Source organism: Clarias gariepinus, chromosome 23 (assembly GCF_024256425.1).
Source record: "Clarias gariepinus isolate MV-2021 ecotype Netherlands chromosome 23, CGAR_prim_01v2, whole genome shotgun sequence".
Lineage (NCBI taxonomy): Eukaryota > Metazoa > Chordata > Actinopteri > Siluriformes > Clariidae > Clarias > Clarias gariepinus.
In genome coordinates, this window is record NC_071122.1 from 8,082,945 (window position 1) to 8,110,276 (window position 27,332).

A 27,332-nucleotide genomic window follows, 5' to 3' on the forward strand; every position below is an offset into this window, starting at 1 on the left:
GCAATGTTTGTAATGCTAATGATAATTAAGAACTGATTAAAAATGCTTTTTGTTCTTTTGCTTTGTTTCCTGTCCTGTGCCAGTAAGAGCAGACCTGTATTATTATTATTATTATTATTATTTTCTTTTACTATATGGTCCCTTTATAGTATTTGCTTCTACACATTCTTACTGGAAGCTGAGTTTCATTTTTACCAGATGTCACACACACACACTTTGGGGGCTCATTTATCAACGTGTGTGTAGAACAAGCTCTAAATTTATATGTAGAAACCCCCAGGACACACAAGAAAATTTGCATTTATCACAAGTGAATATGCACATCTGCATGTGATAGATGTTCATAAATCCCCACATTATAAATTGCTTTGCGCCCGTGCATGGACACTTATTTTTCGTAATGAAATGCCCTGAATTGCCAACTTCCAGGAGCGTGAACATGCAGCCCCTCCGAAGTTCTGAAAATCTATGATGTAACTATACACACAGGAAAAATGAATCATATTTTGTCTGTAGAATTATTATGTGCAAAATGGTCCTCGATCCTCTTGGTCATGTGTCCACATTCACCCACCCACATTTCGTTTTGGACTTCTATTATTTTATAAAATAATTCTCATTATCGTTCTCTTCATTACATAACAATAGGGTTTATACACTTATAATAACCTTTTCCATCTTTCAAATTAAATGTAGTGTTCAAATGAAGTGTCTCTGCAGAGTTTTGGTTTTTTTTTTTTTTAGCACTGGGGAATGGAAAGTATGAAAACCCTTTGCAGAAGTAAAAAAAATGTAATATATTGAAAATGAATCATCATCCCTTTAGCTGGATAATTGGGGAAATTTTGGATAAAACTTCAGAAATTTCTGCTTTTATGCATCTGAAATAAGAGGATAGACAGACAATAATGGCAAAATCTCAAAAGCCAGACACTGAATCAACAGCATATGGGCTAAAGAGCTGCCTTTTAAGTATCTGAAAGCGTTCCTTTATTCAAAGGCATTTTTTGCAGTTTTGGCTCTTGATGAGGTGTGATAGCACTTGGCCCATGTTGCAGCAAATAAGAATGGGTGTACAATCGAAATTAGATCTAATTAACAGCAGGTTTGTAAAAACTAAAATAGATGGTCCATTTCTCCAAAGGCTGTAAGCATGTATATTTTTATATTGTGTTACATATACTGTAAAACAGTCAGTTCTGGTAGTTAATGTGTTGGTGTGGTGAAAGCAGGAGAATTAGGCAAGAATAAAGATGAGAGATATTTTGACCAAGTCAACAGTGTGATGGCAAGACAACTAGGTTAGATAATCTCAGAAACTGCGAATGTATTCAGTGGTTAGTACCTACCAAATAATGGTGCAAGGAGGTTGTACACACTATCAGGCTGCTGGTTTCACTGTAATAGTTGATCTGTTTTTAGATCTGCTGCTATTAGCTGTCAGTTGTTATTAGCTGTCATTGCACTGCTTCCCAAAGCGGATAAATTAAGTTTAACAGTACTGTAGGATTTTTAAACAAACGTCGCTCACCATCTGTTTAAATCAATCGCCATATTTTAGAATGACATCTCAAATCAGGTTTAGCTGCTGTTTTAATGATAAAGTGGTCCTTTGTGAAGTTCCTGTAAAAAAAAATATCCAAAATATATCCAACAGTCAATGTTCTCGGAATTTGGTAAGGACATCATAAATTAGCTGAGGCTCTGGGAATCTGGGTTCCACGTACTGTTCTGTAAACTTTTTCTTTTTTTTTTTTTAAACTGATGTGTTCTGCTGATGGAACGTTCAGGAATATAAAGCTCTACACATTTAATAATGAATAGACAAAATCTCATAAACATTTTAAATAATGTTCAAGAAATTTGTATTGTAGGTGAATTACTTTATAGTTCCTTGTTTAGAAAAAAAGTTTGTTGTTTATTTACAGCAGGCAATTCAACCATGGTAATTTTTCTGTAGCACCTCAGCATGAAAGGTAAATTGCCCAGTTTTCTGTGCATAGAGGTTGAAAAGGCCAAATCGGAGCAGATTGTGTTTATCAGACTCCTGTCGTTTAAGCATCAACTTCAGGCCAGTGGGCTTTACAGGAGCCGAGCCAGACAACGGGCTTCCATCTGCCGCTTTTTTTTTTTCAATATTTCCTAAGAAATCCGTCCTTTTGTCTGCCTGCTGTCTCACGTCTTCACACTCATCTTCATTAAATTCTTAGCTGCCTTTCTTCCCCCAAGACAGAGCTGTATAAAACTGTGACATATCTCTCACAGAGGCTTCTTTTATCCACGGATGACCTTAAGTAAAAAAAAAAATCAGTCTCAAGTGGAGAATGATCTACTTAAATTTGGCATTTGAATATGAATGCCTTGGTGTCATGTTCGAGTTACAAGTCATGAAGGCTGTAGGTGGGACTCTGTCGATTCCACCAACATTGTTGACACTTTTGACGTCAACAAATGACAGCTTTCACTGTTTCATACAATATATCAACCCAACCATATGGACATGTTCCCCAAACTGTGGATTTTGACATGATTAATATATCCCAGGAATGCGACTGCTGGTATGACACCAGCTTTTTCCGCACTCTGTCAGTCTTCTCCGTCTCTCTCATGGTGGTTGGTCACATCTACAAAATGTTTCACTTCTTGTACCGCCTTCTGCCTTCTTACCAAAGACAGGCTGAAGAAGACCATGATAAAATCTGGCAAGCCGGTAATAGTGAATGCAAATGAAAGGGACACATGCTAAAAGCACAGTGAGGCTGAGCGATTACAAAGCACCCGAGTGCCTTTTATCTCATGAAACCACTTATCCGGGAAGTGGCATCTCAAAGGGTCCCAGAGTGTCCTGCTATTGTTCATCTCAAAGGTTTCTTTTTTTATCCACCAAAGAAGGAGCATTGCTTTGATTAATTTTTTTTTCAGATCAGTTTTCCTTCCTATTTGCACATACTTTTTTTCCAGCCACTTATTTGTAAAGTTAACACGATGCTCCTAACGTTATATACTGTAACACCTCAATGAGCACATCATGACCCATCATATAGGTCTCGATAAACATTATAGAGACTTATTCATTTCGGCTTTAACTGTCATAGCAACTGCTTAAGACATGTCGCTGTCAAATAATAAATTACACACTGAACAGCCAAACCATTGTTGCATTGCTTTAACGTCACTTGATCTCTTCAATAAAAAGCAAGGGTCAGGCAGTGTCTTGCATTCAGTTTTCTCCACAGCATCCCATTCAGGATGCATTCCCAGATGTTCTCTGATTCACAACATCTCTGACTAAAGATGTTTCTTTTTTCTTCATATCAATCTGCCTTCTCGGGTTTGTCTCTTTGAAAAGCCCATGTATATAATTATCCCAAGCTTCAAGAAATATACAGTACAATTGTTGTGAAATGTAAAATCCCAAACTTCTTTACAACAATACTGCAACACAGTTGTTGCATTGATTGTAGCCACTCTGTGGCTCTTGTGCAATCTCAGCAACTTGGCATCTTTGTGCAACAAACAGAACCTTAGCTTGCTTTGTTGAAAATGTCAATCAGAGCTGACTGCAGAGAGCAGATCCCTTACTACCACAGCACTTACTTTGCTGTATGACACTTTAAAGTGACTTTGGTGGATGGAAGCAGAACCCATGGTGCTTTTTAATCTGGGGAATCAAAGTGCACACCTTGACCTTTTTCTATATATTTTTTTCTCTATTGAGGCTAAGAATCATGTACTTTAGCATCAAGGCATGAACCAGTGGGAAACAGGTGCAGATGATAATGGTTGATCAGGTGAGTGATGATTGATGAGTAGTTTACTGGTGATGCTCAAAGCTGATTGGACGAGTGAAGACGAGAGGGGAAATGAGGTTGCTGTAAATTAAATCGTTAGGCAGTTTGATCTCAAGAAATCAAAAGTTACATTGAACTTTCAGCTGCCTAACACACAGTATGAGTGCACAACAATTCCTGCTATCCCTTATCATAGATAATGGGTCACCTCGCTGCCGTTGCCCTCGACTTGCTCATCGGGGACAATCTGATCATTTTGATTCATACATTTACATTTTCTAACATAAATTTCCATAATTGTCTTTTGATTCTGTAAAGCTGCTGTGTGACAATGACCATTGTTAAAAGTGCTATACAAATAGAACTGAATTGAATTGAACTTTGCAGCCTGTCTCAGTAAACATAATTTATTTTGAAATAAAGACATGTTAGGGGTGGACTTTTGTATAGTACTGTATGTATACAGTAAATAATTTTTAGTGTCTAACCTTTGCCATGTGTTTCAAGGATAAATCAAAGCGGTAGAGACATTGTCAACTTTACCCTTATAAATATATAAGACTATGTATAAAACTATTCACACTGCCAAGGGAAATGAGGGTACAGGATAGAAACTATCCGACAATGTGGGTGCTTTATAACCATAAAGTTTTGTTTATTTGAGTGAACACTCTGGTGTTTTTGTTTTTCTTCTTTACGGTTCTTTAGGCAGGTAAAAGTACAGCAATCACTCAGAAACAGCCAAGTGCCTGAGCGAGGTGGACCCAGTCCTTTGAGCATGTTTCGATTGCAGTGAGAAAGCAATTTGACTCAACCAGACTGAAGGAAGTGAACCAAACACAGTTTTTTTTTTTGTTTGTCTGTTTTTTTTTTTGGTTTTTTTTGGTACAATCGAGCTGCTAATTTGAGCCATGAGGCATAAAGTGAGCCAGTGGAGTGAAATGCAAGAAATGTGCCCCATTTAAACTAATTAAACTTTAATGATTTTTTTTTAACTAGTTGTTTATGTAGTTGAATAATCGTTATGGAAAAGGTTTGTATGAGCTATTTGATATTTTCCAACCTATAAACACCTCCAAAAGCCAGCCAGGAAAACATTTTTGTCTATTTGTTTAAATAATTAGCTACAGCATGAAACCTGAGCCAAACTGACCAGCAAAAAAAACAAAAACAAATGTACAATAGCTCTTATTCAAATTCAATAAATGGAAGAAAATGTGCGATTATTACAATTTGAACAATGTACTGTAATTCTGTTGGCAACCAGCACAAAAACTACGAAATTAGGCATTTTCTAATTGGCCAATACATCAAATGGCAATGTCGAGCTTATGGATTCTACCTTCTTTTTCTATTTACGGGTTTAAAGGCATGTACACTTACACACCACCCACTTTGCAATATAAGGGGAAGTTATCCAAAAAAAGGGATTGAGGAAGTTACTCAAAAAAAGTAATCTACTATAAATTACTACTTTAAAATTGTAATTCGATTACATCACTGATTATTACATATAAAAAGTAATCAGAATACTAATTACATTACTTTCAAGTTACTTTGAAAACATCTGTCATAGCGTGTGTCTGTGACGGGCGTGTACCTCAACCTGTTGTCGCTTCTTGTTTACTCCATAGACTCCCTGCATAGGCATCCCCCTTCTGCAGTTGCACAAAGCAGCGAGGCTATTGGTGGGCCGGCTGGCAATAATTAATGTTAATGTATCTTGGGCTTTCTCTAAGTTAAAAATCCTCCCCCTTTTTTCCCTTTCTTACTCCTTTAACCCTTCTCCTTTCTTGTTTTTTCTAAATAAAATTACCGCTTTTCCCGTAAGACGTGTCCATGTGTTTGTGGTGTCGCCCGTTCAAAAAAAGTGTAAACCTGTTATAACATCAAATGTAAAACTACAAAGCTCACCGACGACTGATTAAAGCTCATGCTCGTTAACTGATCCTGCCGAGCAAAACGTGTTTTTTTTTTATTCATTTTGATTTATTTTTAAACTCTACATTTTTAATGCTAGTAGCATAATGTTATTGACATTGGTAACTGTAATCAAATTACATACATTAAAAATGTAATGCGTTACATTACTGCATTATCAGGGAAAGTAATTAGATTATAGTAACGCATTACACAGTAACACGTTATACCTAACTCTGTATAAGAAATTGGGTACAATTGGGTATTGTTTGGGTACAGTTTAGTTTGGAATGGTTTCCTATATTTCTTACTCTTTTATCATCTTACTGCATTGTCTGTACAGTTTGCTTAAACAGATAACCTCTAAACCTCTTTTAATTTAATACGACTGTAGTCAATCAGTTACACACTCTTTGCCAGAACTCTGCACAGTGTGCACCAGTGTATGAACCACTACCTATACTATGTATATCTCATTAATTTGATTATGAACTCCGCAGCGCTTTGTCAATTCACAAATAGAACAATATAAACATATGGTTAAACACGTTTATTTGTTGGATCTTTCCTTGGAAAACTTTTGCAGGTTCCTCAGTCATCTGAACTATTCAGAATGTGCGTACCAGCAGCTCACGTAACATTTTATACCAGCGTCCCGTTTTCCAAGAATAAGGCCCTGATTGACCGAGATCACAAATAATTGAGCAATCTGCTAAATTGCGCATGTAGTTAGTCACATTTTTCAGGTAATTGACAAAGAATAATTGCTGAAAAGATATTGCGTGCATGGCGAATGATGAAAACAAGTTTTAAAAAGTGCCTTTGCATGCTCCAATTGTTCTCAAATGTCTGGAAAGTCAAACTGAGACACAAGTTTGAGAAATTAAAGCAGCTTTTTCCTAAGACGCAGGGATATCAAAGTCCTTTAGCAACTGGAAATATTTTTTTTTTAATAAAAAACGAGAGATTAAAAGGAACAGAAGTGTGATTACCATATAATAACAAATGCAAAAATAAAGAATGTAGAAAATGTGCTCTTTGACAAGGAATATGTAAATTACTCCCATTTTCACAGGCTTTATATCGATAAAAAGGTGTGGAAACTATCAAAATTTACTGTGGCATTAGTGAGTCAACGCTTCAAGAAACTTTTTAATTAATTGCAAGTTAATACATTATTTTAAAAATGTAAATTACTTTCAGTATGAAATAATTAAGACATAAACTGGACTTTTTAAGTCATTAAACAAAATTGACATTTACTTTTCCAATTGTTAAACAAACTGGTTGTTTACAGCTTTAAATGTTCAGCAAATGAATTGAATGCTTACAGCTGTAGTTGTTAAATAAAATGTGCATTTCCAGTTATAGATGATAAACATACAAAGTGGACATTAATGTTTTCAGTGTTTAAAAAACAATGACAGTTACCATTTCGGTAACATGGTGGCCTAGTCGTTAGCACTGTTGCCTTGGACCTCCAGGGTCCATGTTTAATTCCCAGTCAGGTTTGATTCCCGTCTCTGTATACTTGGAGTGTGCATGTTCTCTCTGTTCTTGGTGGGTTTCCTCCAGGTACACAGTACAGAGACCTGCATATAAGGTTAATTGGTGTTCTCAAATTACCCATGCGTGTGCCCATGTGTGTGTGTGCCCTGCGATAAATTCATACCATGTCCAGGGTGTACCCTGCCTCGTCTCCTGGGATAGGCTCCAGGCCGCCGCTGACCCTGTATACAGGATAAATCTGTAAAGAGGATGAGCTGAAATGACTGAATGAGCTTCAGATGCTAAACAAACAATTAGAATATTTGCATTTTTGGATGTTAAAATCAAAATGGACATTTACAGTTTCAACAAAACAAATTGGATGTTTATTGTTTCAGATTTTCAATAAACAGATTTGATGTTTACAGTTGCTGTTGTTAGACAAAATAAAGTTTTATAGTTTAAGATATTGAAAACATGGACTTTTTTTAGTTGGCAAACCGAATAAAAATGTATATGTTTCAAATGTTAAACTAACAACAATGTACAGTTTCAAATGTTAAATGAAACAAAAAAAAATGATTACAGTTTTATATAAAGTTTTCAGAGGATAAACAAAATTAATGTTTGTTTTCATTTGTTAAACAAAAAGCATACATTTAAAAATTAATTAATTAAACAAAATGTTTTTTTATAGTATCAGACATTAAATAAACAAAATTAGTGTTTACAGTTTAACTGTGAAACAAAACAAAAACATTAAACATATATATATACACTACTGTTCAAAAGTTTGGGGTCACTTTCTAATGGTGAGATGTGTGAAAACGCTATGGGAACGAGAATACCAACGCCGCACTGCAAGTGTCTGGACCCCAAGGTTGTGTAGCGTGTGTGCACAAAGGCCAAGGAGGTCTCAGAACTATCTCTGGGAGGCTGACTCGAGGACCCGTGAGCCCAAAATAGCATGAACATCCAGGCTATAAAATCTAACAAATGGGTGTGGAGAGGACCAACCTGCCACATTGCACACTTGCTGCAGGGGAACACCTCTTGCCAGAGCAATAGATAAGGCAATCCCCCTGGTTGAATGAACCCTAATTCCTAGAGGCGAAGTAAGCCTTATAGAAGAGGGCAATAGCATCTCTCAACCAGTGTGACAGGGTCTGTTTAGTGGCGGCCGCCCCCCAGTTGTGGCCCTCATAGCATATAAAGAGCTGCTCTGACTTACGCCACTGGCCAGTTTGGTGGACGTGAATCTGAAGAGCACGTACTGTACACAGTGTAGTCTCTTCTGCTCCGGAGCTGTAAAAGGCGGAGGACAGAAAGCTTCAAGAACAACAGGGTGCATGGTTGAGAATGGAACTTTCTGAAGATAGTTCTGGTGAGGATGCAAAATGGCCCTGACTAGCCCAGGGGCAAAGTCTAGACAGGATGGAGAGACTGACAGGGCGTGCAGATCTTCAATCCTCTTCAGAGAGGTAATGGCCATCAGAAAAACCATCTTAAGGGTCAGAAACCTGACAGGCACTGACTCTAGTGATTCGAACTGGGTGTCGATTAGACCTTCGAGCACAATAGATACATTCCATGAAGGGACAGTGGCTCTAGTGGGTGACAGGGTGCTTTCCCACAGTAACCCCATCAATTGGAACATGGCAGGCTGAAATAACGGCTACTTACGTCCTGAGAGTACTAGGGCACAAGCCCGAGGACAACTTCTCCTGCAGAAACTCCAGCACTGAAACAATTCGGCAATAAACTGGGTCTACCTGCTTCATCATGCACCAACTTTCAAATACATTCCATTTGAGGGCATAAGCTTTTCTAGTGGAGGGAGCCCTAGCATTTAGAATAGTGTCAATTACGCTGGATGAGAAACCAGCTTGACTAAGTTGGTCCCGTTTAAGGGCCAAATGTGAAGGTTCCTAAGCTCGGGCCGGGGATGAAATATTGTCCCGTGTGCCTGAGACAAAAGATCCCTCCTCACTGGAATCACCCATGGTAAGCCGTCGAGGAGAGATATTAGGTCCGAGATCCACACTCTGGTCGGCCAACAGGGCACTATTAATAAGAGGCGCAAACGCTGTTGACGTACCCTCGCCAGGACTCCTGGGAGCAGAGCTATCGAAGAAACGCATAGATGCGTAATTTGGGCTACATATGGGCCATTTCGCCCAGACTCAGGGAAGCTGGACGAGTCAGAGAGTAGTAGAGGGGACATTGTGCTGTCTCTTAAGAGGCAAAAAGGTCTTTGCTGTAAAGAATTTTTCCCAGATCTGACTGACTACTTCGGGATGGAGCCTCCATTCCCTGTGTGTCACAGCTTGTCTGGACAGTAAGTCTGCTCCCACATTCATGTGCCCTGGAATGTAAATCACCCTAAGGGAGAGGAACTTGTCCTGTGCCCAAAGCAGAACCTGGTGCTTTGAATTTGAATTTAATTTGAAGGGAAGCGTCTGTCGTCCGTCTTGCGATGACAAGACGGACCTAGAGTGGGACCCAAAGTCAGGAACCGGGGTCTGAACCACATAGAAAGGGTACGAAGTCCTTTGCACGTAACCTTATTTGCCTTTGGGGTTGGCCCTTGCATGAAATCCCCTGGCTCTTAGCCATCACTAAAAAGCTCTCATGTGCAGAAGGCCCAAAGGTATCACCGTGGATGCAGCTTCCATGAGGCCTAAACATTTTTGAAATTAATGTACAGTCACTCTTCGGTCTAACCTGATTTCTTTTAGGGCGTTGAAAACGGATTCGATACGAGCAGGGGATAGCTGTGCCCGCATAACGACCGAGTCCCATGTAACACCCAAGTTTCTTGTCCTCTGAGCCGGAAAGAGAACGCTTTTTGTAGCGTTGAGTTTCAATCCTAATGAATGGAGATGAGCTAGGACAACATCCCGATGTCGAAGCGCTAGCTCCTGAGACTGGGCCAGGATTAGCCAGTCATCATGTAATTTAAAATACGGATGCCCTGGGGTTGCAAGGGAGCCAGGACTGCATCCATGCACTTTGTGTATGTGCGGGGTGATAAAGCTAGCCCAAATGGATGGACCCAATACTGGTAAGCTTTGCCCCCGAAAGCGAACCTCAGGAACTATGTGAAAATATGCGTCCTTTAGATCTATTGTCACAAACCAATCCCTTGGTTGGATTTTTAAGACAATGATTTTGACAGTCAACATTTTAAATCTGTACTTTTTGAGATAGCAGTTCAGTCCACAAAGATCTAGGATTGGACGCAGCCCCCCGTTTTTCTTGGAGATCAAGAAATAACGACTGTAGTAGCCTGACTCTATGTCTGAAAGGGGAACCTGTTCTATGGCTACTTTCTCCAGCAGTGCCTGCAGTTCGAGAGTTAGCAGATGCGCCCTTTCCGGTATTACGAAAGTGGTGACCACGCCGTTGAAACACGGATGGCGATGTGCAAACTGAATCCTGTAGCCTTTTTCTACAGTCTTTAACACCCAGGGAGATATCGGCATCCTGGAGTACAGCAGGATATGACCGAAGGACTAACGTACTGTCGAAACACCAAAGGCGGCGGAAACTGAACACCGACCCCCTGGGGGTGCCAGGGAGGGCACCTTCTTAAAGGAAAGAATGTTACACGCCCCTCCCTGGGGGTCCACCCCCATGGTCCTGGGCGCATAAGCTTTAGTACGACTTCCTCGGAAAGAAGACAGTGCAGCGATCTGACCTCTTTGAGGCGGCTTGTGAGGGGCGGCGATCCGTACCCCATTATAACTTCAAGCAGCTCCTCATACTCTCTGTCTTCCTAAGAGGAGCGATACTGAAGACAAAAGATCTAAGGAATGTTTCCGGTTTACTCCTATTTATAACCTGCAGGTGCGTCTCATTAGATGACGTCACCTGACCGAGGTTACATAAGCCAAAATTTGGCGTTTGATACGCCAAATTTTCACAACCAGCAACACGAAAAGATGTTCCCAAAGCGTTTTTATGCAGCATCTAGTGTAGCCTTTAAAAGGGTGTCTGGAAGACAAGCTGGTGTGTGCCCCTATCCTTACTCTGTCACTCTGTCAAGTGCCTCTGGTATGAATGTTCAATCCGGAGGACATTGTGCTATCTCCGAATCGATATCCCATACTATCGAAGCCACCACAATTGACGAGGGCAAAATGGACTCTGGATTTGTAATCGGGTCCGGCGCCGGATAACAAGCCGGGCTGATACGTGATGTAAAATTGGAAACGCGTGAAGAACAGCGCACAACGGGGGCGCTATTTACAAGGGTGATTTTCTGGGAGATTTTCTGGGCCCAGGCGATAAAGGACGGCGGTTACATGATGGACGTGCTCGGAATATGACCATGAGTATATTAGGATATCATCCAAATATTACTATAACAAAATGGTTAAACCTATCCCGGAACATGTCATTCATAAACCCCTGAAACACCGCAGGTGCATTTACCAATCCATAAGCCATCACATTATATTGATAATGACCCGATGTAGTGCAAAACGCAGTCTTCCATTCGTCGCTCTTATGCATATGAACAAGGTTATAAGTTCCTGCGGAAGTCGAGTTTAATGAAGATGGAAGCACCTCAGAGTTGGTTGATAGCGGCCAGTACCAGCGGCAGTGGGTGCTTGTATTTTACTGTAACTGCGAGGAAATTACAGATGAAGAGATATAATTTCCAGCTGACCCGGAATCTATTACGGAAAAAACAGACAAGGTGTGATTACTAAATGATATTTGTGCTTTTAAACAAAAAGGTTGGTGTGTGCGAGGTGGTGTGAGATGCGTTACGTTCAATAACGGACAATTGCTAATCCGGTGCTCCCCCCCCCCACACACAGTACAGGCATAACCCCGATCTCATTCTCCACATTCTCCCCGTCGCCGATAGGTGGGATGTCCATTGGTTCCAAAGGTGACCCTTCGTGATGGTCTGAATGCGACCTACAGAGGCTCTCATTACGGTTGTGTTCGTGCTGTTTCGTCAGCGGTCTAGGTGAGGTGCGCCATCGCTGGCCGCGGAGGTGCTGATCCAGCTTGGTAGCCAGTCTCCGAGAGATATGCCGGCATCCTGGCAAGAGAGTTCTAGTTGGATCTCCTGTTGAAGTCCAACCCGGAACCTAGCCTATTGCTAGGTACATTGCTGTACCTGTGAGCTGTTGAGTGACAAAGCGTATCTTTTGTAAGTCTGTTATGTCTGGATACGCGGCTAGATACAGCTAGCAGGCCAGAAGGAATCTCCTGCACCTCTCGGGATTACCCAAGTATTGTTCCGGGGGGGGGTGTGGTGGTGAATGTGCGGAGTGCCGGCGCGGAGAGGTTGGGGGAGACCGTGCTGTCACGAGCTGACTCATGCTGTTTGGCACGCGCGGTGAAGAATCTGGCAGACTTTCGATCCCCCGTTGGGGGCCAGGGGTAGCTCAGTGGTTAAGGCATTGGACTACGGTTCGTAAGATCCCAGGTTCAAACCCCACAACCACCAAGTTGCCACTGTTGGGCCCTTGAGCAAGGCCCTTAACCCTCAACTGCTCAGATGTATAATGAGATAAAAATGTAAGTCGCTCTGGATAAGAGCGTCTGCCAAATGCCCAAATGTAAATGTTGGTCGCGGAGAATTTTGTGCATTTCGGTCCGTTCATCTGTCATGTTTACAGTACTTGGAGACGGACGCAAACGCAGGATTAAGCACCAATAAAGAAACACTTGTTTGCAAGCACAGAGATAAGACTTTTTTTGTAGTTGGTTACCAGGTTTGCACACATCTCAGGATGCATTTTGATCCACTATTCTTTACAGATTTTCCCTTACTTTTTAAGATTTTTTGCGTGCCGCTTGGCAACTCAAAGTTTCGGCTCGTCCATAAATTTTCTATAGGATTGTGGTCTGAAGACTGGCTAGGCCACTCTATGACCTTAATGTGATTCTTCTTGAGCCACTCCTATGTTGCCTTGGCAGTATGTTTTGGGTCATTGTCAAGCTGGAAGACCCATCCACAACCCATCTTAAGGGGGTTCTCATCCAAACTGTTACAATACATGGCCCGTCCATTAATCCCTAAATGCCGCAAAGTCAGTCTGTACCTTTAGCATCAAACCAGCCCTAAAGCATGATTTTTTCACCTCCGTGCTTGACTGCAGGGATGGTGTTCTTGGGGTCATAGTCAGCATTTTTTTCCTCCAAAAACAACGCGTCAAGTTGATGCCAAAGAGCTCAATTTTGGTCTCACTTTATCCCAATCCTTCTGTTTATTGGCAAACTTTATATGGGCCTGTACATGTGCATTTTTGAGTAGGGGGACCTTGCTGCACTGATTTCAATCCTTGGCGGCATATGTTACCAATGTTTTGTTTGGTGACTGTAGTCCCAACCGCCTTGAGATCATTCACAAGCTCCTCCCTTGTAGTCCTGCACTGACCCCTCATTTTTCACATGATTATTCTTACCCCATGAGGTGAAAACTTGCATGGAGCTCCAGACTGAGGGCGATTAATGGTTACTTTGTATTGCTTTTCACAACAGATTGTGGCGATTTTGACAATAAAACTTTTTGTGAGTTTTGCTCTTACAGACACCTTAATATGGCTGGTATAAATGTCAAACAAACAAAAGTCAGTTTTTCATTTTTTTGATATCCACAAACATTTTTTTTTCAATAAAGAGCAGTGGACATTATAAAAAATACATCAAATAGTATGAAGAAACAAGATGTCAGGCTGGGGCTGATTTTTTTCTAAACCAGAATGCAGCAGTTTATTAGTGACAGTCAATATTAGGTGATTACACAAAGTGCACAGTTGCAGGTCTGAGAAACATGAGCATAGCCTCTCTTTTAAAACATTTTTCTCTTGGAGAAAAATGTACACAAAAGGCCAGACATAATCATAATAATCATAAATAGATCATAATAAACTTTAAGTTTTTTTTATAGGTTTTTTTTTTTTTTTTTTTTTTTACACATTGCCCAGCCCTAACGGCTTCATCGTTGAGTTGTTAAGAGAGAGTATAATTTAGCGTGAAAATGACACATTTATTGAAGGTCGACTCATCAAGCACATTTCAATCCATTATGTACTTTCCATTATCTTTAATTAAATAAAGTAAACTGATTAGTCAATGTACTGTATATGGCTGATTATTGCTCATTAGACTCATTCTCATCCTATTAAAACCTGCAGATCAGCACTCTGATATCCTGATGATTTTGAGGATGAGCACAAACATTACAGCCCCTTATTAGTCTGTACTGATTAGTTTCAGGATTCAAAAGCTTGAGCTCGTAATTAAAACTCAGCCGATATTAACAATTCTTTTTTAAAGAAAAAAGTTATCAGGAAATTACTTTTGGTGAAAAGCAGCTGGGTCGACCCCAGTGCCTTTTGGTTTTAAGTGAGGACCCTCAGGAGCGTAATAACAGACCTGACTGAAGGAGAAGCGTAACCCCCTCTTTCTCAGAGGGCCACTAAATCCTTTAATTATCAAGCCGAGGAAACGTGCCTTTAGGAAGCTGGGTGCTACATGCAGGCTTCGGTCATGGGGTGGGGAAAAATCCCATTTGCTGTTATTTTTTTAAAGAGAGATGAGTCTTGTCGCTTCAGGCCGCAGTGTCAGAAGGGAATGAATACAGTCCCTGTTAGGATGAATTACTCGGGCATGTGGGCTCTGGAGGAATAAAAGAGCTGATACGTTTTAAAAGAAATAAAATGTTTTTTGTCATGACCATGCAGCAAGAGAACATGTAGGCTAGCTGCTCTTTTTTTTTAACTCTGTAAGAAAAGATCGTGTTTCTGATGAATTTCCTCAGATTAAACTGTTTTTATTGAACAAAAAACTTTTGTGTTTAAAATAGAGGTAGAGAGAGGAACATAAAATAAATATTTTTAATATTTTGCAACAATATACCTCCAAGTCAAGATCATGGTGTATTATTATTATTTTTATTTTTATTAATATTGTTATTATTACTACTATTAATAGTATAATTATTATAATTATAATAATAATTATTATTATTATTACAATGACGATAATGATTATTATTATTAATATTATTATTTCTATTGATAGTATTATTATTACTACTATTAATAATAATATTATTATTATTACTATTTTTTAAATTAGAATAGTTATTTTTCTTTCTTGTAAGTGCTTTTAATACGTTTAATATATTTTCTTTTTGTTTTTTACCACCTTTTTTCTTGATTCTTTTTTATGCGTTTTAATGAGTAGCTTCAATAATTCAATAATGAGCCTCACTTTCAGCTTCTTCTTTTTTTTTTTTTTTTACTTTTTTCGAAATGAGAACCCATACAGTACATGATGCTTATAAAAGGCCCCATGTAACACACACCAATGTAAAAACAGCCCAATAAATCACAAACCTAATACACGACTAGAGCTTTTAATATAATCAAAATTTATTATGTTTGTGGGATTATAACATTAAGGCTAAAGATTTTTATTTGATTTGTGATTTGTGGTAGATTTCTGTGCTGTTATTAAGTTGGCAGTTCTCCATAGTGTCTCCATTAATGCCTCAGCTGAAATACTCTCAGAAAGTGCATTTTTTTCATACTGTACACTCCCTTTATTTCACTAATACTCCAGATGCACCATTTCAGTGTTTATGTAAAGGGGCATGGTCTTACATGAGGTTACAATAGGGTAAAAGTCTGATTGGCTTGTTTAAGTGAATCTTGCATAAAATACTGCCTTTATAACGTGTTAAATTGTCACGGTTATGATTTTCTAAAAAGGGTGTTTGTGTAACATTTTTTCAAGGAGTCTACAGTCTGTGAGATAAAAATATATGTCTTTAGGAAGAGGAATTTGCAGTTTGTGGTTTCACATTAACAGGTCAGTTGGCTTGTAACTTCAAAAATCAGAAGCGAAGGAGAGGCTGGTAATGGAACAACTCTGTAATAGTTATATAAGTACATACTGAAAAATAACAACCATAATATGATAACAGGAACTAGTTTGTTTCATGGACGTTCCACAACATTAAATCACACTATAAATGAATATTGTGTTAAAATACAAACCCAAAGCACATCATTGCCCTTTGTATGTCTTTGGATCTGTTTTATTACATGCATTGAGGTTTTGGCTTTGAGAAGTTGTGAAATATGTCTAAAAAAAAAAAAAAAGGAAACTAAGTGAACTGTATAATTTGCAGTAAATGACTGATTTGTATCAGCCCTGTCCGGCAAAATTATCTACCGTGAAGGTGATATTAATTTGCGAGATATCACCTAGCCATAATATTTACTGGCTAGGATGATTGCCGATGACTAGACATCAGGAAGAAATACAGCATGTTCAGTCCTGTTATTGAAAACACGTCTGTCATGCTGTATTTCACATTTTTATGCCTGAACAGCACAAAGAGAGACGGATATTGGATTATAGCACTAAGGCTGATCAGTGATAAACTCGTCATTCAGATTCTTACTTATTTCTTATATTCTTTTGCATAAAAGGTGCAAGTAACCTTGAGGGCAGGAAACGAGAATACGAAAGAAACATCAAGCTACAAACCTAATCCTTTTTAGGATTAAAACACATTATTGTTGTGTGACCATGTCTGAAATTTCATCAGTGATTTGGGGATTATTTAGAGATGGACGTCTTCAGGTTTACGATAGCTTTCATCCCACATCTTTAATAACTTTGGCACACAATTAAAGCTAAAATATGCAATATGATTGCATGCATTCAGTTTTTTTTTCAAAGTATGCAATTAAAAAAATATTACTAATTTAGTAAAAAAAAAAATCTTAATAGAAACTTTATTTACAATAAGTACTATCAAAATAATACATCTATTTCCTAACCCTTATAACTGTAAGATGGAAAATATTACTGTAGTCATTGTCCAAAAATATTGTCTTCCATTATGAAATAAATTGGTTGTGATCCAGTCTAATTTATTTCAGAAAAACAGGATAAACTTAAAGTTTCAATAGCTGCATATCAGCATTACAGAAGAAAAAGACAATAACGTCTAATCATTAATTATGATATATACATTTATAGGTATACAGATACTTACAGTATACAGTTTTCCCCTTGAACCTATTCGGACAAAAAGAAAAATTAGCTTTTCATTAAGAACTTACCAGTAATTTAAAGATAAAGATTTACCTTGGACTGACATGACACCATCAAAAAGTAGATAAAATTTTAGAAATGGAACTGGCAAAACAAAATAAACTTTTAAAAACAACAGCTTAATTAAAGAACCTAAAAACATACAATAAAATGTAATATTTGAATTCGTATATTTTCCAATCCAGTAGCATTAAAGCATTAAGATAAATTTAAATATAATACATATATTTAATAAACAATATTAATATAAAAAATATACGAACAAATATTTTTTATAAAAATGCTTATTTACTTTTTTAACGCTTTATTGCATAGAGGTTAATAAAGGAACCAAAAATATGTATTATTTCAAAATCTACAGTGAGCAAAGAGGTTAAGCAACCAGGGTGGTTTTCATATGGCCACACATCTGTTTAGTCCCAATCCTGTGGGTTCTTGTTACATTGTGCATATTGTGCATATTGTGCAAATTGTGTGTGTGTGTGTGTGTGTGTGTGTGTGTGTGTGTGTGTGTGTGTGTGTGTGTGTGTGTGTTTGTACCTGCTCACACTTTTGCTATTAATCATCTGGTTTCTACTTTCCATTGCATTCTTCATCAGGTTTTTTAAGATGTTTCCACTCATGGCCATTATGGTTTTTTTCCCATTTAGTTGATGTTTCAGCACTAATCTTCCAGGTTTTAATAATGTGTTGGTCAGTTCATAACCCAATTCCAGTCATTTTAGCATTCTTATTAGTTGTTCAGTTTGCCTAATGCAGAAACAGTGATCCCATTTTTTTTTGAGTGTATAAATCTTTCTTAAAATTTTTTATATTTACTGTCCACACTTACTCTACAAATATTGCCCCTAAAAATGCTGTCATACGCAATTTAAGTCACTTATTATTTAAGTCATTAAAAATTATTAATATTATACATGCAGTATATACAGTATGTTGTAATGTCATCTGATAATTATGGTTAGACATTATTAAACATCATCTATTTTTTTCTCTTTTATAGCAAACCAAGAAGAGGAGATCTTTTATTATGAGTCAAACAACGCTGATTTGCATTAGAGCACAGGTTTCATTATATTAATTAGAAACCTGACAGCGGTCCATTAATTTGCAGCCTTAAGGCTCCTAAGGGGAATTTGTGATATTAACTGAGACTGCAGATGAAACAATTCCTTTCAGGGGAGATAATAAAACTCAGGAGTATTTTGCACTTTGACTAAATTTGTCATCTACGCAAAGCACCCCTTTCACCTTGCCAAAGAAGTAGGTATTGAGATTGACATCAGGTATAATAGAATATTTAGGATATGCATATTCAGGTAATGAGAATGAAGGCGATGTTTGATTTTATACTTTTTCCTGTTCAATAAATTTAAAGTAATAGCAGGGTGGTTTTGGGTGGCTGTGTACTAATTCTGAAAGGAGAAAAGCCGCCTAGCTCTAAATATGATTACACACTGACACGGCTTAATTACATTAATTGCTGTTAAATTCTTGATTCTGATTGGTCAGGCTGTGGTGCCAGCTGCAAGGACAAGTGCCAGACAATTAATCACATAAAAGATATACTGTAGATAATTATCTAATTGCAAAAGGCCACAATTTATAGCAGATTATACATGCATAATCATTTATGTGTAGTTTGTATCATTTAAATCTTTTTTTTTTTTTTTATTGTTTCTGATCCTTTCCTATAATTATTTGCTGTTCACTTGGATAAATACTAAAACCGGGTTTATAAATATTGGAACATTTATATGTTTTTTGGCATTGATCTTTGTACACCACAACATCAAATTTGAAATTATTCACTCAAGATGGAAGTAAAGTCAAGACTTTCAGCTTTAATTCAATGGGTTTGACAAATGATGGCTTCTTCACCTGCATAAAAACCTCTTTTTTTTCCAACCTTTTTATTTTTTAGAAAATAAAAACTTTTCTCAGAACAACCTCTAGGCCTTTTATCTGCCTGATTAATAATGAAGTAACGAAGCAACAGGACACACCAGGCCATGAAATTACTTGTTATTTATTTGTTCTATACTTTGAGTTACCCAAATTTGGTGTGTGTATGAAAATGGCTGTAATTAAATTAAAGCTGAAAGTACTGACTTCGCCTACACTTTGAGTGTTTAATTTCAAATGGCAAAAATGTATTTTTGTTCCAATACTAATGAACTGGGTAACTGCTACATTTAATAGTAACAAATTGTTTTGTTTTTTTAAATACTGTATCAATCGCAAATATCAATGTGTCAAAGTAATTTTTTACAAAAACCTGCATCCTTAATTGTGATGTTTCCTACACGATGAGGTTTATTTATCATTTTCGTTTAAAGGAGTCTCCAGTGTTAACACTTTGCAACAGTCACAAGTAAAGCTATAACAAATTCAAATTCAAAATTCAGTTTACTAAGTATGATAGGCAGTGAAATACTTAGACTGTCCATGACCTAAAAAGAAAAAGATAGAATAGAAAATAGAAAGATTTCACTATAGAATACAATTTAAACTACAGCAAATATAGCATTAGGCACAGCCCATAGCATATAGCATAGAGGATGTTGCACTTTGTGGTGAAAGGAAAAGTTGTCCATTTTGTCTTTGTATATATATATATATATATATATATATAGATAGATAGATAGATAGATAGATATAGATAGATATAGATATAGATATACAGTGGTGTTAAAAACTCTTTGCCCCCTTCCTGATTTCTTATTCTTTTGCATGTTTGTCACACAAAATGTTTCTGATCATCAAACACATTTAACTATTAGTCAAAGATAACATAATTAAACACAAAATGCAGTTTTTAAATGATGGTTTTTATTATTTGGGGAGAAAAAAAAACTCTAAATCTACATGGCCCTGTGTGAAAAAGTGATTGCCCCCCTTGTTAAAAATTAACTTAACTGTGGTTTATCACACCTGAGTTCAATTTCTGTAGTCACCCCCAGGCCTGTTTACTGCCACAACTGTTTCAATCAAGAAATCACTTAAATAGGAGCTACCTGACACAGAGAAGTAAACCAAAAGCACCTCAAAAGCTAGACATCATGCCAAGATCCAAATAAATTCAGGAACAAATAAGAACAGAAGTAATTGAGATCTATCAGTCTGGTAAAGGTTATAAAGCCATTTCTAAAGCTTTGGGACTCCAGCGAACCACAGTGAGAGCCATTATCCACAAATGGCAAAAACATGGAACCTTCCCAGGCGTGGCCGGCCGAGCAAAATTACCCCAAGAGCGCAGAGACAACTCATCCGAGAGGCCACAAAAGACCCCAGGACAACATCTAAAGAACTGCAGACCTCACTTGCCTTAATTAAGGTCAGTGTTCACGACTCCACCATAAGAAAGAGACTGGGCAAAAACGGCCTGCATGGCAGATTTCCAAGGCGCAAACCATTTTTTAAGCAAAAAGAACATTAAGGCTCGTCTCAATTTTGCTAAAAAACATCTCAATGATTGCCAAGACTTTTGGGAAAATACCTTGTGGACCGACGAGACAAAAGTTGAACTTTTTGGAAGGTGCGTGTCCCGTTACATCTGGCGTAAAAGTAACACAGCATTTCAGAAAAAGAACACCATACCAACAGTAAAATATGGTGGTGGTAGTGTGATGGTCTGGGGTTGTTTTGCTGCTTCAGGGGCTGGAAGGCTTGCTGTGATAGATGGAACCATGAATTCTACTGTCTACCAAAAAATCCTGAAGGAGAATGTCCGGCCATCTGTTCGTTAACTCAAGCTGAAGCGATCTTGGGTGCTGCAGCAGGACAATGACCCAAAACACACCAGCAAATCCACCTCTAAATGGCTAAAGAAAAACAAAATGAAGACTTTGGAGTGGCCTAGTCAAAGTCCTGACCTGAATCCTATTGAAATGTTGTGGCATGACCTTAAAAAGGCGGTTCATGCTAGAAAACCCTCAAATAAAGCTGAATTACAACAATTCTGCAAAGATGAGTGGGCCAAAATTCCTCCAGAGCGCTGTAAAAGACTCGTTGCAAGTTATCGCAAACGCTTGATTGCAGTTATTGCTGCTAAGGGTGGCCCAACCAGTTATTAGGTTCAGGGGGCAATTACTTTTTCACACAGGGCCATGTAGGTTTGGATTTTTTTCTCCCTAAATAATAAAAACCATCATTTAAAAACTGCATTTTGTGTTTACTTGTGTTATCTTTGACTAATAGTTAAATGTGTTTAATGATCAGAAACATTTTGTGTGACAAACATGCAAAAGAATAAGAAATCAGGAAGGGGGCAAATAGTTTTTCACACCACTGTATACTGTATATAGGGATATTAACTAAAACTGAGCAATTCCATACAATGTCAAACTTACTATGGAGAAAAAGTAGGCTATAAGGTATTTTATAAATATATTTTATAAGGTTTTCAGCAAACCATTCTGACGTACTAGAAATTCTAGACAACTGCATCTTACTTCATCTACTGTAACTAATTTTCAACAAAAAGCACAAAGGGGAACAAAAATGATTAAAAAATACATAAAAATAGAAAGAAAACGTGAGGAAAAGCAAGAGAGAGGAAACAAAAAGGTAAAAAAAATTGTCAGCAGTAATTGCTGATTTCATAGTTTTCTGGATAGGTTTTTTGTTTTTTTTATTAATTACTAATAAAAATGATTCATGTTAAAATCCAGAATGTTCCTTATATACAGTACAGTACTTTGTAGAGGTCCGATTCAGACACGTCACATCATTGCATGAAAATGTCACATCCATAACGCCAGTTTATCCAAAATCATTTATTGCAAACATTTTTTAATCAACAATTTTTATGTTCATTTAAGATTCTTTTATGGTATAAGTCAAATGCTTTCTTTAAAAGTCACAGAGTTTGTAAAAAACCTGTGCTCTCTCATAAAGGTTTATTCACTTAATGTCTTACAGTACCTACAGTATAACACTGAGAAAATGCTGTATATTACAGGATGTAAATGATCTTATGTATTTGTTTTTAATTGTGTTTGCTTTTAGCCTAACAGATTTCATTAATATTCTAGCAGGTTATTTTGTAATACTAAGCCAGTCCACTAAGACTGTCTGACGGGTCTGTCTTCTGAAACGGCACGCATACCTTTTGACATTGATATGTCTTAGCTCATACCATCTGGGTTAAATGACTTCATATTTGTGCACCCACTTAATAATTTCAAGCAATTTTTAGAAAAAAAAAAATCTGCTTGGGTTTTGCTCTGAAGGACAGCAAGCAGTTCGTCAGCTGTATTTGTTGAGGTCCAGAAGAAGGATGAAACTTAGACGCTTTGCTTTGTTTTAGCAACTGTTGCTAGAGTTGCTATGAAATCTCCCCGCTGCCAGTGCTGACTGATGACATCAGCATTCTATACATTTGCACAGAAAAAAAAAGTCACAAGAACAGGTATAGGATATATATTCGATCTAGGCCTGCCCACCAAACAAAAACAGCAGATTTGTGCATTTTGACCCCCTTTAAAAATGCAGCTATGTGTCATATTAGCATAAAAAATCAGTTTAGTCCAATCTGGTGGTATGAGTCACAGCCATAATTCTGGAACTAGCCTACCTGACAGATATCTAACATTAAACTGAAAGTATTGTAAGTAAACATGTCTAAAGAAACTGAAATTTTAATTTCATATAAATAATCCTTTATTCAAATCTGTGTGTTAAAGCCTGTGGTTCTCAAAGTGTGGGGCGCGCCCCACTAGTGGGGAATACAGACATGACAGGTGGGGCGCAATGAACGGGAGGGAATTAATGGAAAATAATAGGAAAGTACCTATTATAATTCATGCTTTTCTTTATTGACAATAAAGATCGGACACTTGAAACTAAACAATCACACGCAAAGAAATGGATCTTTAATACAAGTAAATTAAAATAACATCAGAGAAAAAGTGCAACCATAGTGCAACAATAACGGTTTAACGTCGGCATGTTAATTGCAGAGGAACAATATATAAGGAAACATACGGTATTATATACTGTATGTAATTTCATTTATTCCAATGTGTATGCTGATATTTCTGTATTTTTGTTAAAAATTAATATTTTATCAGGCAGTAGTAGTCTGGCATTTCTAGTTTCCAGTTGGGCAACAAAGTTGCTTTTTGATCCTTCAGGCGCTGAACAGAAGGGAAGATCAATATCGGTCTACGCTTTTTGTTGGTGTGCCGTAGAGAAAAATGGTGTTTATGCTTTTAAACATGTATAATTTAGGGCGGATGTAGCTTAAAGACAATGTAGAGAGAAAATGTATGTGGGTATCTTACAGTATTTGCGGGTTTATTGAATTCCAGCTATTGAATTCGGAAATGCGAATATGCGAGTATCGAACTAACTTTACCGCCGTCACAAACCGGGTCAGTAGCGTACTGTATGTAGTGATCATAATAACGTCAATAGATACATTTGTTACATGGACCACAAAAAAGCAGGCAATTCAGCATCATCAGCCTAATCAACCAAAAAGCCAGCCGAAAGGACACTATGATGAAGCCTATGTTGCGCTTGGATTTATGGTGGGGATGGTGGGGGCAGAGGAGAGACCTGTGTGTGTTTTGTGTCTTAAACCGCTGGCAGCAGACAGCATACAGGAAGACACCTGTAGAGACAACACACCCCAGTCACGTTAATAAGCCACTCGACTTCTTTGAAAGAATGCTCTAGATAAGTGAGGAAGTAAGCCTGTTATAACAATTGCACGTGTATTTGATCTGTTTTGAACTTGCTGTTATTTAATCTTATTGGTTTAGAAATTGATATAATTAATATTAATAAATAGTAAACTTGGCTGATTTCGTTATGATTTTGTTGACAAGTGGGGCTTGAAAATTCACCCACCCCCTTAAGTGGGGAATGACAGAAAATGTTTAAGAACCACTGGTTTAAGCAAACAGTGGAAATGACCCTAATTGAAGAGTTAAGTATAGGTTTAACACAAACCAATACTTGTAGAAGGTCAAAGGTACTTTGTGTGTGTTTCTTTAAAAAAAAAAAAAAAAAAACAATTTAGCTAAACACCTAAATCCTCACCTTTCTAAACCAAGTAAAGTGCATTCTGGCTCAAAAACGTTCAACCAGATTTCAGTGTAAACAGGAAAAAAACTTCCTTTACTGGTTTTAATACAGCTCTTTTCCCCTCTTTGTGTGAGCGTTATTGATCGGTAGATTTTATAAATGCTTTTTCCTCGGGCGACTCCTTTAACCTGTTTCACTTACATCAAACACAATTTCTCAAACCCAGGCAGTAGCGGTCTGTATTTCCTGAGCTGGGTGTGAAAGTGAAGCTGTGAAAATCAGTGTTTCAGGTAATAATGCAGTTCAGGAGATATTCGGCGATGATCTCTGACAGCAGGGCATGTCATGGGAATAAAGAGAGTCTTCCTTTTTCTTTTTTTGACACATCTGTGTGGATTAGAATAACGACCTTTTTTCCTGCAACATTGCTTCTTTTAGATTCTCAATTGTTCTTATGGCATTAGTTTTTCTCTTTCTTTTTTCTTTTCTATTATTTTTTTTTTCCCATCACACACTTGTAAGACCTCCCAGAGGAAACCTTGCCCGAGGCTGTGGATAATATATGTATGAGTGTTCCCACTTCATCTCTAACAACTACCCTCTCTCACGTTGACCAGCCTTGCGACTGGCCCGGTTTTTATGATGTAGAACAGCTGCGCAGGACAGTATTTGAATGCAGAAAACCGTAACGGCACTCGCGGGAGCACTGCATTGTCTTGCTGGTTTATCTCTTCACATATGGAAAGGTAGACCACACCAGGGCAGCGTTAAATCTACAGGCTATATAATGCATTGTATAATGCAAGTACTTCACTTTAAGTACTGCTTGCATGGGCATATGAGACATGGAAAGCTGCCAAGGGTGCTACCTAGAGAGGGTGCCATTTTTTAACGAGCTCTCAATAGCCCTCGACAAATGTACAGTACCTCTGCAGGCTTTCTTACGCACAGTTTAGTGGCAACATCGCTCCACACCTGCTCGTTCCAACTGCTGTACCAGCTATTATAAACCTTAGCTATGCAGGAATTTTTTAACAATTGGTAAACAAATAATAATTCACTTTATACCACAGCTTGGCTGCAGAGTTTATTGATATTCTTGTTGTCCGAACAGAGCATCATTTCCAAACTAACAACTTAACATGTTATAGCAAACACTACAGTATATTGTTCTGGATATTAAATATCCATGATAAATAAACAAACGAATGAATGCTAAAAGTATTGTTCATGCTCAGATCTTAGTTCTTCTTTTTCCTGTGAGCTGTGTCCTCTAGCTCAGTGCCAATGCATAAAAACAACTAAATTACCTCTTCATTCATTTACATCCCTGATGTTAATAAATAATACGCTGAAATTTTCTTAGCTGTCTATCACATCACCTGAATCTCAACCCATTAAACAGCATCAAAAATTCATAATGCTAAACAAGTATTACAAAGTCCTAAGAGACATAAAGGAAATCTAGGATGTGAGGTTAAGGGGGTTGATGAGTAGGGAAAGAAATACTCCACAAAAAGCATTATTAATGTTTCTCATGCTGGTTTGTGTTGATTGCCCTCTTAATTGTTTTTCATTATTTTGCCCATGGATGTTCCTTTTTTTTCTTCCCTGCAGCGCCGCCGAACAACATCTCAGTAGTAGCAGAGAACACACCAGCGCCGTTCAGCCGCTACCAAGCCCAGAACCTCACTCTGATATGCACTGCCAAAGGAGGCAAACCTGCACCATCGGTAAGTCAACTTTATTTCAAACACCCATTACATCAGGGTCGTCCTCGAGCCTCCGTTTCCTCAGGTCAGTTCCGGGATTAAACTCAGTGGTCCTGTTTTAAACATTGGAACAAAACACCCAGTGCTTGACTGCTTTACTGAACAAATTCCAAAACGTCTTACATCATTCAGAATCTAGGTTTTGCAAGCCAGTATCGTTGAAAATTGGGGCCGTGAACTTTTCCGGATGTTTCTGTGGCTCAGTTTAGCCGTGCTGCTGAACTCCATCAGGCCATTAATCACGCTCCACGGGTGCATGGTTATGTATTCCGGATCTGTCCTGCTTGCAATTAAGTGCCCAGCGCGACAGGAGCAGGAGGTGAAAATGATTTCCACCACCCTGCCTTGTGTGGAGCTACTCTAGACACTGGTCTCACCTGCGACAACCTCCATTGGTGCCCTAGAGTTCAGTCCCAGCACTGGAGAAGATTCCCTCCTTTCTACACTCTTTATCAGCTTCATTACAAATTAAAAGTTGCTAAATTACTCACCAACTATTGCTCTCAATGACTTGCAGAATTTGCAAACTTAAGGATGTTTTTTTTCATAGGAAACATGGTTGCAAAGTGCTCATAGCAAAATAAGTGCTGTTGGGACAGGATTCACGCTGCCCCATGTATGCTTTTAGTGCAATTGGAGGAAGAGCAACAAACAAGTTGCGTCCTTAGGTAGCAGTCAATATCTTGTTTTAAATTCGCATTAAATCTAATAAATGATAATCTACAGAATATTGTCTATTTGTAAAACTACAGCTATATCTAACAAACTTAAAACTTAGCTGTCTGTTAGGTTTAAAATAAGAGTGTCTAAAATAACTTTTAAGATGAATTAAAAGAAAAAGAGTTATTGCTGGTTGTGTTCGATACACTCGCCGATCACACTCGCAAGCATGATGTCTAAGGCCTTGTTCACACGAGCGTTAAAATCGAGCGTTTTTCTTGCGTTTGTAGCGTCCGGTAATCGCGGATCAAGCGGCGAGTGTTTATACGGCATTTAAAAACTGTTGCAAGCAGCTTTTTCTTGGCGTTCAAAACCCAACGTACGCAAGGAAACCGCTTCTAGTTAGTTTTCTGCGCGTTCATTTTACGCTTCGGAGGACCGGATATATCCCATGATCCTTCATGCTATACATAGGGAAATGCGGAAAAGGGCAAAATAAGAAAATCATTGTTGAAAAACTTAAGCGGAAATTTTCATTTCTTCATAAACCACAAAAAAAAACTTC

The 27,332-nt window shown here is 38.0% G+C and overlaps 1 protein-coding gene across 1 annotated transcript in view; it reads left to right on the forward strand.

Annotated features, from left to right (window-relative positions):
* The window catches only part of igsf21a (immunoglobin superfamily, member 21a), a 311,873-nt gene that overhangs the window by 240,468 nt on the left and 44,073 nt on the right, over positions 1 to 27,332 (forward strand). Inside the window, exon 5 of the mRNA XM_053483621.1 lies at positions 25,953 to 26,068. Within this exon, the coding sequence (XP_053339596.1) occupies positions 25,953 to 26,068 (116 nt within the window). The remainder of the gene's footprint in view (positions 1 to 25,952; positions 26,069 to 27,332) is intronic.